This window comes from Coffea arabica, chromosome 2e (assembly GCF_036785885.1).
Source record: "Coffea arabica cultivar ET-39 chromosome 2e, Coffea Arabica ET-39 HiFi, whole genome shotgun sequence".
NCBI classification, from domain to species: Eukaryota; Viridiplantae; Streptophyta; class Magnoliopsida; order Gentianales; family Rubiaceae; genus Coffea; species Coffea arabica.
The window spans coordinates 16,892,895-16,909,550 of NC_092313.1; the positions used below are offsets into that span (position 1 = coordinate 16,892,895).

Sequence of the window (16,656 nt, forward strand, 5' to 3'; positions counted from 1 at the left end):
TATACAGTAAAACAAATAAAGGAAAAAGCCGAAAAGGGTGCCAGATACTGAGTTCCCCTTTTCAACTTTTTTCATGTTGGATAATGTTCTTCTTCAATCTTCACCCTTCTTCTTTATTCCTTTTTCCCCACCTTTTATAAAGTGTGATTAGTGAACATTATAACTTGAATTTCACGCATTACTCATATTATGTCATAATCAAGTTTGACGAGAGCCAAAATGGGAGGCTGTAAGATTGCAGACTACCATGGTCCCAATGTCTCCTACAGGTCTTTTTAATATGTAGTAATAATGGTACTACTGCAATAAACTCGCTGTTTAGTGTCATCGAGTCCCTTTTGTAAGGAGGAGAGGGCATGAGAAAATCTTGTTGGTGCTCTAAAATATTTGGATGCCCAAATCTACAGTCTTGACTTTTGTCAATCTGAAGTCGCCAACTAATTTGCTTCTTTTAATGCAGAAAAGCTCGCCATTGCAAAGGCCACCAACAAAGGTGGGTGTCACTTTCTAAGACAAGGGACTAGTCAAAACAGTCTTCCTTTCCAGCACTGCAAACTGCATATATCTTACAAACACATACCTGCACAACATGCATATTCTTTAGCAGTGTAATTCTACCACACGTGACGATCCCTTTTTGTTTGAAATAGGAATAATAGAGTTGAACCCATAATGCCAATTGAAAAGCAGATTTTGATTCAGCATTCCAAGTAACAGGTCTGGTGAGTGACAAGTCTCCCTCCTTCCATCACGATTCTGTGATCTGCTTCTCATAGGCAGAGGGAGCAGCTCTTTTGTTGTTACCATTTAATGTTTCTTGGAGTTTTTCTTCAACCTGGTCTTGTTTCTGTTTTTGCAGATGCCAATTTCTGTTGGATATACTTGCAGCATTTATTGCCGCTGTTTGAGAAGAATTTGACAAGTGGGGTCAGAAAGCCACTATTTGAGAGCGTTGATATTGTGCATGATTCTTGTTAAAAGTGATTAGAGCTAAATGGAGCTTGATACTTCATATCACAAGCGCTCAAAGAGGTAGCATTCTTTATTCCTCTGCTGCAACTTGTTTTCTCCATTATGCTTTATGTTCAAATTGTTTCCCTTTTCTTTTTGAGGAATGATCTGCAATGCATACCTGCCAAAGTAATTCCTGGATTATCATACTCGTTCACAACTAGAATTGATTTATTTCAAATTTAAGTTTTCCTAGGATTGCTTATATAATCTTCTGACAGGGTTTCTGACTTGTTCCTTGCTCTGTTTCAACTTAGAAGACACTCGTTCAAAGAAACTTTTAGTTTCATTGCTAGATGGTATAAACTACTTCCAAGTAGCAGAGCAAGTTTTACTGCCCCCTTTGTTCTTACCGGAAAGAAAATTTAGCATGAATTGGAAGAAGGCGGAGCAGATTATCTTAAACTTTGCCTGACATTTGAGGGAAAATCAGTTGACTACATTATATCCCGATCACTGGAAAACTTTTTGATGTTGTCTAATCTGCACGAACATATGTACCAACTAAACATAAGCTACCTTATTGTTGCTGCATTGAGGAAGGGTATCCACAACTTAATATTGTTGCTTCTCTAATTCTGCAGTGACTACTCTGGTAATATCTTTGAGGAAGAGAAATTCAGTAATCTCCTGAAGTCTTCATATCTTTCTGAGATGGTATAAATCAACTCACTAGATCTTCTATCTCATTTCACACCCAGTGCTAATTATTTGCGTCTTTTCATGTCAAACGTTGATCTCTCATAGGACATGGGGCAGCTGAAGAGTAGTATTGAACCCAAGAAGAGGCCCTTGACTGATTCCATGGTTCAAAATACATTGAAGGAAGAGGTTCAATTGGATTTATTTTCTCATGCATATCTTGAGATTTCAGTGATTAACTTCGGCTGTATTACTGCTGTCATCCTTATTTCTTTGTTGCTTGCTCAATGATTTTGCAATTTAAAAATTTTAAGGCTATGTAACTTGAATAGCCTTAGGAATCTAAAATCTTCATAGAGTTTGGGCATATTTGAGAAAAACAAAGCATGAGCTTAAAAAAGGTTTTCTCAGGTAGAGCGGCGAAGATACGAACATCGAGTTTTGTGTTCCTATCATAATTATTATGCTACCAAAGAATAAATTAGGCAGAGGAAGAGGGAAAAAAAAAAAGTAGTTAACATGTTCATCTCTCTCTCTCTCTCTCTACTGGTAAGGGTATTGCAGGGCTGTTTTCTTCCGTGTTTTTGCTGTAATACTTTCTTCCAACTTCTTGCAGATTTTAGAGCTTCAAAAACAACTTGAGAACCAGTTTGCAATGCGCCAAGCACTACAAAGGGCATTGTGTCACAAACCTTTCTTGCATGATTCCTCATTAGAAAACTCCATTTCCAAGGTTGTTCTTTCTCATTTTGTATTCATCTCTTTCAGAAGGTTCTTTGTCATTTGCAGCTCAAAATGACCATCTCATTGGGTTAAGGAGCAACTGTCCAGACTTTGCTTCATAAAATCACTAGAAAGTCCTCATCATGTTGTGTTCGCCATTTTATTCTTCAGCCTGGATTGCATAGACAAAGGCATAAAGGATATTACAGATACCGGCAATTTTGTCTTCTCCTTCATTTCACTGGACAATCCGTCACTCCTTTCCAGTGTTATTGAAATAATACCTGGGTTATAGAAGCTTACAAAATAGGAAAATCAGATGCTATTTACGAAGAAATGGTAACAAAAAAGGGAAAAAAAAGAGATATAACAGATCATAAACGAATTAAGCTCCATTTTGTACTTCATGAAGTTATACAGCTCTTGCTATTTAGATGGAGTGTCTATGATCCATATTTTGGTTTATGTTGTTCAAGTTACTGAATTCTCTCGAGACCAACAAATTGACCGTATTTGCTTTCAGCCAGCTAAGGACCTTATAAAAGACATTGCCACTTTGGAGTTGGAGGTTGTCTACCTGGAAAAGTATCTTCTTTCCATGTACAGGAAAACTTTTGCAAAAAAGTTGATTCCCTCATCTATGACTAGAGAAAAGCCAAATCAAAATTCACCTCCGAAGGAACAGGTCTCTTCAGAATTTCCTCAAAATAACAGTTCAGAGGATTCACCTACCAATGCTGAACATTTGATGCCACCTGGAGGTTCATCAGCTAGTCCACTTAATGAAAGTTTGGGATCTCAGATACTTGAAGATTATAGTATTCACCGCAGCCACTCATCACTATCTCATCGGTCAGCAGTTGGTGTGAAAACTTCTCCTTCGCTGGGACCACTGGCAGTAGAAGAAGCTGTGGAATCATACCATTCATTACCTTTATTTATGCTGGAGGTGAGTAAAGATGAATCAATTCATGTTTATATCGTATCTATGAGTTATCTGTGAAGTAGACCTACCAATTTCACTCACCGCTTATCCACTATTATTAGTTTTATCGTTATTTACAAATGTCTTGTAAAGTTATACCCAAAAAGAATTTAAATTAGGGCAATGCTTTAACCTGATATATGTGGGAAAACATGTAACAAGGCCATTTGGTCTCGCCGCTGAGGTAAGTGGAATTTTTGTTTGCAACTATCTTCTATGTATGCTCATAAAACTTTTCATGCATTTCCATGGTTCAATCTAGTTTATAAGGCCATCTTTTTCCCTTTATTTTATGGGTTTTTGCCCCCCATTTTAATCTATAGATTGTAGTTCCATCAATCTCTTGTACCTTGGCGGCTTTGCCTGATTACTCGAGGCAATAAATTTTTAAGCTTGATGTAAAGTAGAAGTAATTTTTATGTATTGATGTCCAATTTAAATAATGTTGGCAACCCAATGTCACCAGAGGGCTCAGGGAAGTTCAAATGTTAGTCTGCCAGAGCATCTCGTCCCCAGTGTGCAGGATCGTGCTTGGGGAAGTCCAAATAGAATTTCCGAGGAGATGATTAAATGCATTTCAGCAATATGTTGTAAACTTGCTGACCCTCCTTTGAACAATTATGGTTTCCCTTCATCCCCTGGATCAATTTCATCATCTAGAAGTTCTCCACGGGATCAGAATCATAATTGGAGCCAACATTGCAGTGAAAGTTCATTATTCAATTCATGGTTGGACAACTCATTCCGTATTGAATCACCTAAAGAATTTAGCTTTCCTTTTCAAACCGTGGCTGAAATTCATGGGATCTGCAGAGATCAGAAAAGCTTGAATGAAGTCGAGGATATGATACAGAAATTTAGGTAAACACTTTTGCTTCTGAGTGATTCAGCTCTCTAGTTAACCCTTTATACCAACCTTTCCCCAAAATAAGTGGGAGATATAGCATCTTCAAGTCACCATCAACTTGATGGGTACTAGTATTTTGTTGATGGTATCAGTGAGCCTGAAAGATATTTTTTGCTTCCCTGCAGGTCTCTTATTTCGTTTTTAGAGTTCGTTGACCCAAAGAAAATGAAGCATGAAGAGAAGCTAGCTTTTTGGATAAATGTCCACAATGCTCTAGTGATGCATGTAACTATTACTTCACAAACCAGTAATAGATTCGAAGATATTACTTCCGTCATATTTACTTGATAGTTTATACATATAAATTAACTTGTTGAAATAAACGTCACAGGCCTATTTGGTTTATGGCGTTCCAAGAAGCAATATTAAGAGAATGTCTTTGCTTCTCAAGGTAAAGAAGTCTGTTTGGAGACTTTGATTATGAGTGCTCCATATGATTTGTCACAGTAGCATTTTCCTTTCTCACCAATAAGCAATTCTCTTGTTTCATTAATTGAGACTTTGTCTGTGATCCAGGCTGCATATAACATCGGTGGTCATACTGTGAGTGTGGACATGATACAGAGCTCTATTTTGGGATGTCGATTACCTCGTCCAGGACAAGTACATTTCTTTGCTACAACCTCTTTTGGAGATAAAGACTCTTTTGACTGATCATGCCTAAAATCTGTGAAATTGCCTCTATAAAAGCTACTTGTGTTGAGAGTCTATAAATATCTCCCCCTTCCAGCCAAACTGTACAAAGACAGAAGACACACTAGTTTTATTCTGCTATTGCTAAAGCTCCAATGAGTACTAACTAGTTATGAAAATTTACAAATACTAGACTTTTGGATACACAGTGGTCTCAAGCAATTACATTCTTACTTGCAGTGGCTGCAGTCATTGTTCTTTTCGCGAGCGAAGTACAGGGCAGGAGATACCTGTAAATTATTTGCAACCGGGCACCCAGAACCCCGTCTATATTTCGCACTTTGTTCAGGAAGCCATTCTGATCCAATGGTAAGCCCATATATATCCTTCATTACTTAGGCTGCAAAAGACAGCAATGTAAAGTTCAAAGATCCACGTGCTCGGCTGTAAGCTAAATTGATGACTTTGATGAATGCTAAACGCAGTTTCTTGCGCTGTAATGGGCCGCGTAGATAGACGATATAATAACACCAGCAAAGATGAAAATCCATGCATGCATACATAGATATGAAATTTTCTGAATATTATCAGTTGGCTTCCATGATTTGCTGATATTATATATACATCTCAGCTTCGGGTTTATACACCCAGGAGAGTCTTCCAGGAGCTTGAAGTGGCAAAAGAAGAGTACATTCAGACCAACATGAGGGCACAAAAAGATCTGAAGCTGCTGTTGCCCAAGAGAGTGGATTCTTTTGTAAAGGAGTTAGATTTGTGTCCGTCTGGTTTTGCAGAGCTAATCGAGCATGCTTTGTCAGGTTTCTTGAGGGAAAAATTTCAGCAGCCTCAGCAAGGAAAATTTTGGAAGAAAATTGTGTGGGTACCTCATGACTTCGCCTTCCGCTATTTGATTGCGGATGAATTGGTTAACTAAAATTGCCCTGTAGTTTAATATGGGACTTTGTGAATGAACATTTGTTGTATCGTTTTCTATGTCCATGTATATACTATACTATATAGATGGTAGGACGAGGGTTTTGAATAGAAGATGACTCAGAATCTCGAAACTGAGACAGGAATGCCCCAAGTGAAAAACAATAATACATCAGCGAGAGTATAATTTTAGGAAAGACGCCACAACAAGAAGCTAAAGGATGGAAAAAAACTGAAAGGGATAATATTAGAAAACCTCCGCTGATACTTCTCATAATATCATTTCGTACCTTTAAAGTTTTAAAAATATCACTTATTTTGTCTGATTTTTTCCTAATATCATTTAGCACTTCTAAAATGTTACAAAAATAGTAATGGTGCCTTAATAGGACTGCATTAAAACCCACAAATAGACCTAGGGGAGCATTTTTAGTGCCGGTGGTTGTTCATTTGCATTGCCAATTTATCCCAAAATTTTTTTTCCATTTGTCGTAAATACATTTTTAAATCATTTTTTTATTTCAAATATATTAAATTATTAAAATATATATATATTTTTTTACAAAAATTTCAGAAAATAACAATTTAAACGGGCTCCATATTTGTTCATCTTTAAAAAATTCCTGTTTTTATTGATCATAGCTTTTATTTGTTCCAAGGGATTTTGAGGCATCTACGGAGTTTATTTGATCTTTGTCTCATTTTCTCAATGTAGTGAATGCTTTCACACGTTTATAGAACTAGGAGGAGAACACCGCGCGATGCACGGTGTAATTTTCAAGGTTGCCCAGAAATGCCCAATGATTCAAATTCAAATATTAAGTATGAAAAGGTACAAAAAGATACATCGAAAACTTTGCCATTCTATTTTTGTAGTTTTATTAGGCAGTAAATAGGAATAATCTGTTAAGGAAATGCAAGCCAATACAATGAGTAAACTACTAAGATCATTAAGATGCTCCTTGCTTCTGCATAGAATGAAAATAGAAATAAAAAAAGACACATATAATGGTGGAGAAGGGAAAAACTATAGCTTGAAGAAATACACAAAGGAGTTGTTAGTTCCTAAAAAAGGCATTTAATAGCTATAAGTTAGTTTTTTGTTGATAAAAACCACAAATCAAGTTGTCAGTTTCTAGAAAAGGATATTTAACAGTAATAAGTTTCTTTTACAATATATTCAAATGAATAATAAAATGCATATACATGCAGTATAAAGAGAAAATCTACTTAGTGAGGCTAAACCTATACCAGTGCCAATTGAACAAATTGATAAAGAAAAGAAAAAAGTATTTCTAATTGGCCACAAGCAAAATGATTCTAGACTTTCAATGACTAATAGCATCAGAGAGCTCCAGCTTCATTCAGACTCTCCTCTCGTTCCCCGTGAAAGGCCGAAAGCATGGATGCTTTTAACAGTCATTGATTGGGGTAACCAACCCAATGACTCCTCTCTATTTGGTTCGTTCCATATGGTAACCAACTGCGTGTAGTTCTCTTCCTGAACTCCTCTATTTCTTTACCAGTCATATGCACACAAAAGAAACCAAAAAACAAAATAATCACAAGATGATACCTAATAGTCATAAAATTTTAAAAATAAAAAAGAAAAATTCACAGCCAAGAAATATCTACAAAATAACAGGAAGCTAACCTTAAAAGTCACTCGATTACCATGCAAATGCTTAATTTCTTTTCGTTTCCCCTCCAGAATGATTTGACGTAATTTTTTTTGGGTTGATCTTGGTAGTCAAAGTGGCAGCATTGGGAGAGAGGTGATAAATGCCAAGGTGATAAACACATCAGCACAGCATTGGGAGGAAACTACAAGGTGAGAAAACATATATATGTCTAGAAAAAATGAAGTAATATTGATTGATCTCTTTCAACTATTTCTTCCTTTAGATAATTGTTTGCCTTTTCTTCAACATCCACAGCTTCTAGAAGAATAACCTACATTATTTAAAAAAACCCTCAATATATGGCTATCAAAGATTATATTAGCATGATTGATAAATTCAGCATGGCAAATGATGCATAACAATTATGAGAAAAAATATCCACCTCAAGAGTACTTCAAACTAAACCTCCCAGCTTCATATATGATTCAAATGCATAACAATTCATGTTGAGAAGGCAATAGCTAAAAAAAAAAGAATTCATAAAATTAACAATTTCAATACCCAGCAGACACTTCGTGAAAACCACTACATAGCACAAAAATCAGAAATTTGAAATTCAAAGTTAAGGTAATCTAAAAAGATGACCACAAAATAAAAAGAAAAAACGATAACCTGAAAAGCTAAATCTTTTTCTCCTCCCTTTAGTATTTCCTTGTGATGTTCCTCAATCTATCAAATAGGCAGCAATCTAAGATTAGGAGGAGCAGCAAAACTAAAGAAGCAAGCAAGAAATTAAAAACTTCATAAATGAAAAGGAAGCAGAAACTTGAAGGTCCAATCTAGTGTAAAATTGGAAAAATGACAGGGAAATAAATCAAAAAAAATCCACAACCCGAAAAGTTAAAAATTTTTTCTCCTTTCAGTGGATATTCCTTCCATTTTTTCAAACTGTTTTCACATTTGAATACTATAACGTTGAGATACCAAGAACCATATATTACATACACTGAAAAAATGACTTCACCAATAATGACTAACCATAGAAAAAAGGGCTTTAAAAATATCATTTCGCAAATTCACATACGAAGTAAAAGCTCAAGTAAGATATTGTCAATAATATTAAAAAAAACCCATAAAAGTATAAACAAACAATTATTAGATCAAACTTGGCTGTTTTGTCTTACAATTACTATGGGCAGAATAGACTTCTATTGTAGGCAATGAACCACATAGTTCAATCGTCAACTCTGCTTTACCCAACTTGCTCACAAACACTTCTAGAACAAAGTCATGTAATTAAATGATAATGCTCAAAATGTAAAATCATTTGCTAAAAAATTGATCTTCTAGTTTTTGAAACATTAATGAGGTGTTATCAAGATTAAAATGCAAAGAAAAAAAGTAATTTTGTAAAATCTACCCATTAAATTGGCGAAATAAATTGTGTAACCTAACCATGCTATGATAATAACCAAAGTAATAGGCTCTTTGACGAGCTAAGAGAGCCGGGAAGGAAAAAAAAAGAAGAACAGGCCAGAAAAGAAATTGCCCCGGTCCAACTCATCATTCAAGAGTAGAAAGGCAAAGAAAATTAAAAGGCACAACTATCCAATATGTTATTTTTAACTTTCACAAGCAAATGTACATGTATCAACCCCCTGGGAGTTTCTATTCTAGCTTCGTAACCTTCAATTGTTGAGGAAAACAATCTATCAAATAAACAAAAGAACACAATTAGGTGATAATCTAAAGCCTATCAGCATATACATTTAAGAATCTAGGGAAGGGAAAAATTTCTCTTGTTCATCAGGGAGAAAAACCCCCAAAGAATACAAAATCAGTCTGTTTACCACCATGTATGCATTATCTTCAATGAATGTCGCAGTGGCAGTTATTAAGTGGTGTTTTTTTTTTTTTTTTTTTTTTTTTTGCATTGATAGTAAGAAATTGCACATGAGCCACTATAAATGAATCATTCTTTTCTGTAGGACCAATAATTACAATAAGAGAGCAAACTACGAACCAAAAGGTAAATACATCAATACATTGAAACTGCATATAAGCAAGCTAACAAATGAATTTCAAATCAAATATTAAATAATCTGCAATAAATGAAAATTTCTTACTAAAAAATTCAGAGACTACAAAATTACAAGGATCTCATGGTAAAAGAAACATTAAGTAAACAACAGTACATTAAAAGACTAAACATACCTAATTAAGTAGAAAAAGGCTAAACATAGAACAAACTTAAGTAGCCTTAAAGCTAGTGAGAATAATATAAGCAGCTTCCCTCCTATCACTACCAGTAATCAGCTTAACACAAATACCTATTAAAAACACCAGATCAGTTTTGGATACTCAAAAAAACCCAAAAAGAAAAAAGAAAAAAAAACATTGCAATCATGGGCTCTGAACGAAGTATATAATCCCTGCATACATAAAAATCTTTCCTTCTTGTACAGGATGATGGCACATAAACATTAAGAAACAATATGATTTTCCATTGAATGCCTTCCGCACAGAATGTTTGAGATAAATAAATGGAGGAAAAAGTAAAAATCTGGAATCCATACAACAAATTGAACAAAAGGTGAGACGGCCAAATAAAATAATCACAGTTAAGAGTATGGCCAAATATACACACTTTTGGCAATCACTTTTTCCTCATTGTGTATCAGAATTTCTTGCACTGCACAAATGTAATTTGAGAGCAAGGACTTTTTGGAATTTGATACACCAGACATGTTAAGCTCAACCAAAAACTCAATATTGTACTGAAGCAAATTACAGCATAAAAACTTTTGGTTCCACTGCAAAACTCAGACACCCATAAGACATTTTAGCAATAAGTGTTAACCACACTTGTAAATGCAACTACACCACTCTATGCATACTCTAAATACAAAGTTGCAACTACTGCAATGGAAAAGCAATGACAAAGACATCTATTCCAAGCACAATTCAAACAGGATCTCCCAGTACCATGTATAACTTGGATGCATAACCATCCGTGTTAAGAAGGCAATAGTAAAGATAAAAGGCAAAACTAAGAAATAATACCTATAACTACTTTGTGAAACCAATGAATAGAATATAACTTGAAAGCTGAATTTCAGGTGAGCTGCAAAGATAATTGGGGAAAAAAAAGATCACAACCTAAAAAGTTAAATCTATCTCTTCTTGTGGATATTTCTTGCGTTTTTCCTCAATCTACTAAACAGAAATCAAAATATGACATAAATGGAAAATAAGACTATTACCGGCAGCAAAACTAAATAACTAAACAAGAAATTAAAACATATAATCTTCAATGGAAAAGCCAAAAAAAAAAAGAAAAAAGAAGGAACCGGAAACTTGAAGGTCCAGTTTAGCGTAAAATTAGAAAAATGGTTGGAAAATAAACTACAGAAAAATTCGAACCTTGAAAACTTAAATCTTTTTTTCTTCTTCCCGTCGACTTTTCTTCCATTTTTCCCTCAATTTATTAAAAGAAAAATGACATCCCTATCTGTCCAATAGACAACAGAAATAAGATTGTTAACAGCAACAAAACTAAAGTACTAAGCAAGATATCTGAAATCAGAAACTTTTCTTACAAAAAAAAAACGGAAACAAAATTTGAAGGCTAGAGTAAAATTGGAAAAAGACTGAAAAATAAATTAAAGAAAATCGCACAACCTAGAAAGTTGATTCTTTTTCTCCTTCTCGTGGACTTTCAATCCATTGTCCGCAATCTGTGAGAAGCAAAATGCGATTGTGAGTAACTACAAATTCAAGAAAACAAAGAAAGAAACAAAAACTAAACAAAAAAACATCAAAGTGCCATATTTGTTTTTAATTTTTGTTGATTAACAAAGAAGAAAGAAAACATGTAGATGAATGATAGTCGAAAGTCGGGAGAAAATAAAAAATAGCAGATCTCTGGGTTTATAAATACTTCCGACTTTCGCTGCTTTTGGATGAAGATTTTACTACGGCTTTCTTTGTTTGCTCAAAGAAGGAGGTGGAAAATTAGTATTTCAGACCTCTGGGTTATTAATCGAAAGATTAACAAATCTTAGCTAGAAAAATATCTTTCTTTTGTAAATAAAGGAAACTGTAAAACTTTAGGGAAATATTGGAGCTTACCAATTAAGAAGATGATTTCTGTGTCTCATGCGTTTAGTAGCTTCATATCCAGACCAATTCTAACAAGGGAAAAAAATCAGTTAGAATCATATAATTGAAAAAAGGAAAGAGAAGAAAGGGAAAAGGGGGGAGGGGGGAAACGGGAAGGAAAAACAGAGAAAAAAGGACCAAATAAAAAACAACAAAAAGGAACAAAAAAACAAAGACGTGAAAAGAAAAATGGAAGGGGAGAGAAGCGGAGCTCTGGAGAGCAACGAAGCGGCGGAGATGAACGAGGGGAAAGAAAACAAGGGAAGCCCTAAAACAAAATTTTTGGCACGTGAGAAACGCATGATGGACGACCACCATCCAACCAATAAAACTTGGCCACATCAGCACAAAACCACCCTTCTTAACAGACCCATTCGCGCTTTTACTGTATAGGTAGATGACGTACGTAGAACACACCTTGTGAATTACAAATTACAATCGCACCATTTGGATTTGGTATATTTGCCAAAAAGAAAAGAAAAAAAAGAATTTGGTGTATTTCCTTTACATGCTTTCCAAGTTCTTTCTTCGAAATGACACTTTCCCTGCAGCGGAACTTTATCGAATCTTTCCTTGCCATAATGGTTCAGTTCTACTACATCATGATGGATTTTAATTTTCTAATGCTTCCAAGATGTTGTTTTGGTATTATTATTTTCCAAACTCTTGAGGCTATAATGGTCACAACTTCCCCATAATAATAACTTTTGCAATTTTGCATTCAGAAGTTGGTTTACTATTGCTATAATGCAGAATTAATCTCAGTATTGTGGTTGTATCCAAATCACTGACGCTGCATATTTTGTTCCAAGAAAGAAAAGGGAAGAAAACAGTTGGAAGTCGGACAACGTATCCTCCCACGAAAAGGTAAAGAAATGTGAACCGAAACGAAAATGGCAACAGTAGAAGAAGAGACAAAACTCGAGAAACAAAAGGTAGGCAGAAGAGGCCACCTGTAGTCCAAATTCAAACTGGACCATACAAAAATAAATTTCCTGGTTCAGAACTCTTATAATTGCTGGCAGCTACTAATTTGTTGCTCACATTTAAGGAAAACCAGAAAAACAGCATACACAGATCAAATTTTGTCGTATAATTGTATGAATTTCCAGGGTGAGGTTCCATTTTGGCATATATTGCTTGCAAGAAAAAACCCAAAAAAAAAAGATAGTAGATTTGTAGCAAAATAAATACTGAAATAATCTGCTCGAGGAGACTCCTAAAGCACCACAATCACTTGTGTTTGTTTTACTTTTCATACCCCAAAATTGCCACCTTTGGCGCTTCTTGGCTCTCCTGAATCTTTCCTTCTCTCTCCATATTTTTTCCTCTCTTTCATTTCAACTTTCGAACCCAATCCCCCTCTACCCCTAGGATTGGGAAGTACTTTGAGAAAGACGTAGGAAAGTAAACCTGCAGCTTTTGAGGAGTGATTCACAGACTAAAGGGGGTTATGGATGAAGATAGAATTGGGCTGGTTTTGGTCAGAGTTGCTGAACTGAGGGGTAAAATTACTAATTGTGTCCATAAAGCAGCGACCAGTGGCAAGAAGGAAGATGGAGAAAGCCTAAGTAAAGACTCTAAAGTAGGCCTTGATGCTCAAGAACAGGAAGCAGAAGAAGATGACGATGAAGAAGCAGCAGAGAGTCTTCTGAATATTAGGGAAGCCCTTGAATCACTTGAGGCCCAGCTTTCTTCTTTGCAGGTCTCTCCTCTCCTCTCTTCCCCCTCATTTTCTTTTAAAGTTTCGCGCACACAGTCTCTACAATGTTGTATTTTCTTGAAATTTTAGGGATTTTCTTGTGTGCCCTCTATTTATAGATAATATATGTGGAATCAGATCTCAAATTTCAAAATTTACTTGAATGTCCCAAGGTTTTCCGTTAGATTCTTGAGTAAAATCATTTAAGTTTACAGTGTTATCAGTCTAGGGTTTAAGTTAGTCAATAATGGTCTTGAATGACTGAGTGTTTATGTTGGTTCATCTCTTTCTTTGTGGCTGTTGGAGAGGTCTTTTGTTCCGGTCTGAAGCAGAGTCTTGGGCCTGGTTTTGTGCTGAAGATGATATCTTTGCGAGAAATAGGCTATTGAAAGTCAAATTGTTTGGAGAAACCTGCTGAATATGGTTGGAATTGCCTGGAGTTTAGGGTACATATTATCTCTCGATTGTCTCAGTCCTGCTTTTCCTGCACTCTTTCATCATGCACAGTCCTTAATTCCGTGCACTGAGCAAAATTCCTATTTTGGGGCTATGACTTAGTTCAAGCAAACATAAGCTAAATGAGTAGTTTTGTGTTTTCCCCCCATCTTGTTATTTTATCGCGGTTACTGGAAAATGAAAATTGTTGAAACAAGTTTGGATGTCTCGTGTTTTGCCTGATTTGGTTGAAAATGATCTCTAGCATCCATCCTTTGCTCTTAGTTTTAAGCTCTTTCCAAGAGTTTCATTGATCTGATAAAGAATCAGGACGTCCTTTTTGGTGTGGAAGTGGTTCTTTCTAGGTACATAACTACTATTCTGGTGGAGGTAATTGAGTGATAGTGCTTGGTTTCAACTTGATTGGTAAATTAATTCCTTAGAGTTCAGTATTTATCCAAGACATTTGTATCAAATGTGAGAATTTTAGATTTTAATAGAAGGAAAATTGAGAACTCCTAATTTTATGTTCTCTCATAAAGATTTTGGTGCTCTTTGGAATCAAATATTGGTATACCACCCGTCATCTGTAGATTCAATAGTTGGGTTTGTATAATAGCACAAAGTTGAAATACATTACACTTGAGACATTTGTTAATGTATGGGGCTGGAATGCAATCTGGAAAGGGTTCCATGTGAGCTGCTACCATACATTCAGGGTCTATCGTATTTGGTGACTTGAAAGATGGTGATTGTTCGTCTATGGGTGATAATAAAAGAGAATTTCCTGCTGCACCTGCTTCTTCTGCAGACCTTTCTGCAGCATTTAAACTGGATTGTAATTGTCATGATGTATGAGAGCACTGATTTCATGTTCAAATGATAAATCAGATTTGGTTAGTCTCCTTCATTGTTTATCTAACAAATCTCTAGTAGCTTAGTAAGACCGAGAGAAGTCTTATGTTCGATAAATGGGAGTAGTGGCTTTTTCTCCTATTACTTCTGATGATATCTCGATTTTTGTTTAGTAACACCACAGCTCCATAACCTTGGTATGGAATGATTACTTAGTGGCACCTTTTATGTCTACGAGGCATGTCTGTACTTGGGTACTGTTATTATTTGATTTGTGAACAATTGGCAAACAGTTGCTTTGGAGTTCCAGTTTCTTTTCTCCATTTCTTGATATTTGAATTGTGTTATCTATTTGTGGTGTAGATTTTGTTGTCTTATTTGTCGTAGTCGGATGACTGGATAAAGTTTTCTCCGTATATCACCATAAAGATCTAGAAGAAAGTAAATTGAGGCTTTGCCCAATTCATCCGTTTCTCTTGTAAAGGTCTAGAAACTCACTTTCTATATGCAAAACTTTTATGGCCAGGCTTTACAACAGCAGCAATTGTACGAGAAAGAAGCAGCCTTAGCGGAAATTAGATACAGTCAAAGAAAATTGCTTGAGAAGTTGAAGGACTACAGAGGGGAAGAATTGGAAGTCATTCGTGAGGCAATTGCTTTTGCTGGTGAAGCCGTAGAAGATAACAATGACCTTCTCCTCCCACCATATCCAAGCCGGCCTTTGCATTCTGTGATGTCTGATAATGACTATTTATCACAATTTCCTAGTGCACGTAAGAAAACCCAAAATGGGGTTGTAAGTGGTGAAACTAAGAATGCACCTGCAAAAGGATTCCTTGAATCAGACACAGACCAACTCCAGCCTGAACCTGGAAGACCATTGTCCAGGGTAAAAGGTTTCATGGGTGCAGTAGCAAAGTCAGCGTTAACTATCGTTGGGGTATTCTCTGTTCTCAGTTTGGCTGGCTATGAGCCTCGGTTAAGGAAAAGTGATAAACAGTTCAAGTTGCTTCACCTCTTTCAGCAACATCAATCTGGTGATGGTGGAATAACTGTTGAATGTCCGCCTGGTAAAGTACCGGTCCTTGAAAATGGTGAAACACGCTGCCTTGTAAAAGAACGAGTTGAAATTCCATTTGAATCTGGGGTAGCCACCCCAGATGTCAATTACGGGTGTGGATGAGATGATGTTTTGGGTGGTTATGTATATCTCTGATCTTCTGACGTTGTTTCCCTTATATCTTTCAGTGAATCTTTTTGTTTTTTTCGGGGTGATAGTCGAATAAAGCCTTTCTAGCTGGTTGCAAGGAAGTTTAGGGTAGAATTATCTATATTTGAGGGTTAACAGTGCTAGTTAGCTTTTCATTTTTGGAGCTGCAGATTGCAGAGTCTTCGGAAGCCAAAAAAGCAAACAAAATTTTTCTTGGTGAGAGTATTATTGATGTGGTAGATTCATCATAGTCTCTAATATTTTATTTTTTTTTGAAAAATGTTATTTGCACTCCATTTTTTTGTTATTTGTACTTCAATTATTTGTTTTATCATATAGTCTAATAAATGAAAATTATGTGATTAAAATAATAGTAGGAGTATGATTAACAAAAATAAGGGGGCAAGTAACATTTCTTCCTTTTTTTTTTCTGTAATATAAATCTTTTGTCTCTGGCTTTCTTGATTTCTTTATAAGTGCATCACCAATGGTATGTTGGGGAATATATTAAATAATGAATAAGACGAACGAAACGCAAGAAAATAAGAAGTGTCTGGTGTCTTGCTGCGTTCCCCGTCTCCTTTCCCTCCGTTGTTCTCCCTCCCACATCGATAGAGAGAGGTGTGTGTGTTGGATATAAGCTCATCGGCTCAACCAATAAGTCAGCATATGCCTTTTGGGTTGGGTCGTGGGTTTAGTTTATATCCGGTGTGTGTGTGTTTCTTAACTAAGGTATGAGGGGAGGTTTATTATCTCCATACAGTATTAATTATTTTTTTACAATTTTATCATTTTATCTCTCTTTTCCAATACAGGGTTCTTAATTACTACTCCTAG

General features: G+C 35.7%; 2 protein-coding genes and 1 long non-coding RNA gene across 5 annotated transcripts; 2 read left to right on the top strand and 1 right to left on the bottom strand.

Annotated features, from left to right (window-relative positions):
• The first annotated feature begins 335 nt into the window (after positions 1-335).
• Positions 336-5,948, top strand: LOC113731336 (uncharacterized). 2 transcript variants are annotated; one of them, XM_027256546.2, is made up of 13 exons: positions 336-493; positions 651-722; positions 860-1,032; positions 1,596-1,668; positions 1,759-1,842; positions 2,270-2,386; positions 2,900-3,325; positions 3,828-4,222; positions 4,394-4,493; positions 4,600-4,659; positions 4,785-4,871; positions 5,142-5,270; positions 5,533-5,948. In XM_027256546.2, the coding sequence occupies exons 3-13, from the start codon at positions 995-997 to the stop codon at positions 5,833-5,835; spliced, it is 1,812 nt and encodes a 603-aa protein (XP_027112347.2). In that variant the 5' UTR covers positions 336-493; positions 651-722; positions 860-994; the 3' UTR covers positions 5,836-5,948. The 2 variants fall into 2 exon arrangements, with proteins under 2 accessions (XP_027112347.2, XP_071935490.1); XM_072079389.1 differs by lacking the exon at positions 2,270-2,386.
• A 1,034-nt stretch (positions 5,949-6,982) lies between these two features.
• LOC140036770 (uncharacterized) lies at positions 6,983-11,860 on the bottom strand. Of its 2 annotated transcripts, XR_011840306.1 has the most exons (7): positions 11,588-11,842; positions 11,138-11,193; positions 10,880-10,967; positions 8,129-8,185; positions 7,899-7,977; positions 7,489-7,787; positions 6,983-7,351 (listed from the first exon to the last, which is right to left on the bottom strand). It is a non-coding gene; the product is annotated as an uncharacterized lncRNA (long non-coding RNA). The 2 variants fall into 2 exon arrangements; XR_011840305.1 differs by lacking the exon at positions 7,899-7,977 and having other exon boundaries at positions 11,588-11,860.
• Positions 11,861-12,779: 919 nt separating this feature from the next.
• Positions 12,780-16,069, top strand: LOC113731337 (plastid division protein PDV2-like). Its single transcript, XM_027256548.2, has 2 exons — positions 12,780-13,322; positions 15,136-16,069. The coding sequence occupies exons 1-2, from the start codon at positions 13,071-13,073 to the stop codon at positions 15,790-15,792; spliced, it is 909 nt and encodes a 302-aa protein (XP_027112349.2). The 5' UTR covers positions 12,780-13,070; the 3' UTR covers positions 15,793-16,069.
• Positions 16,070-16,656: the final 587 nt, after the last annotated feature.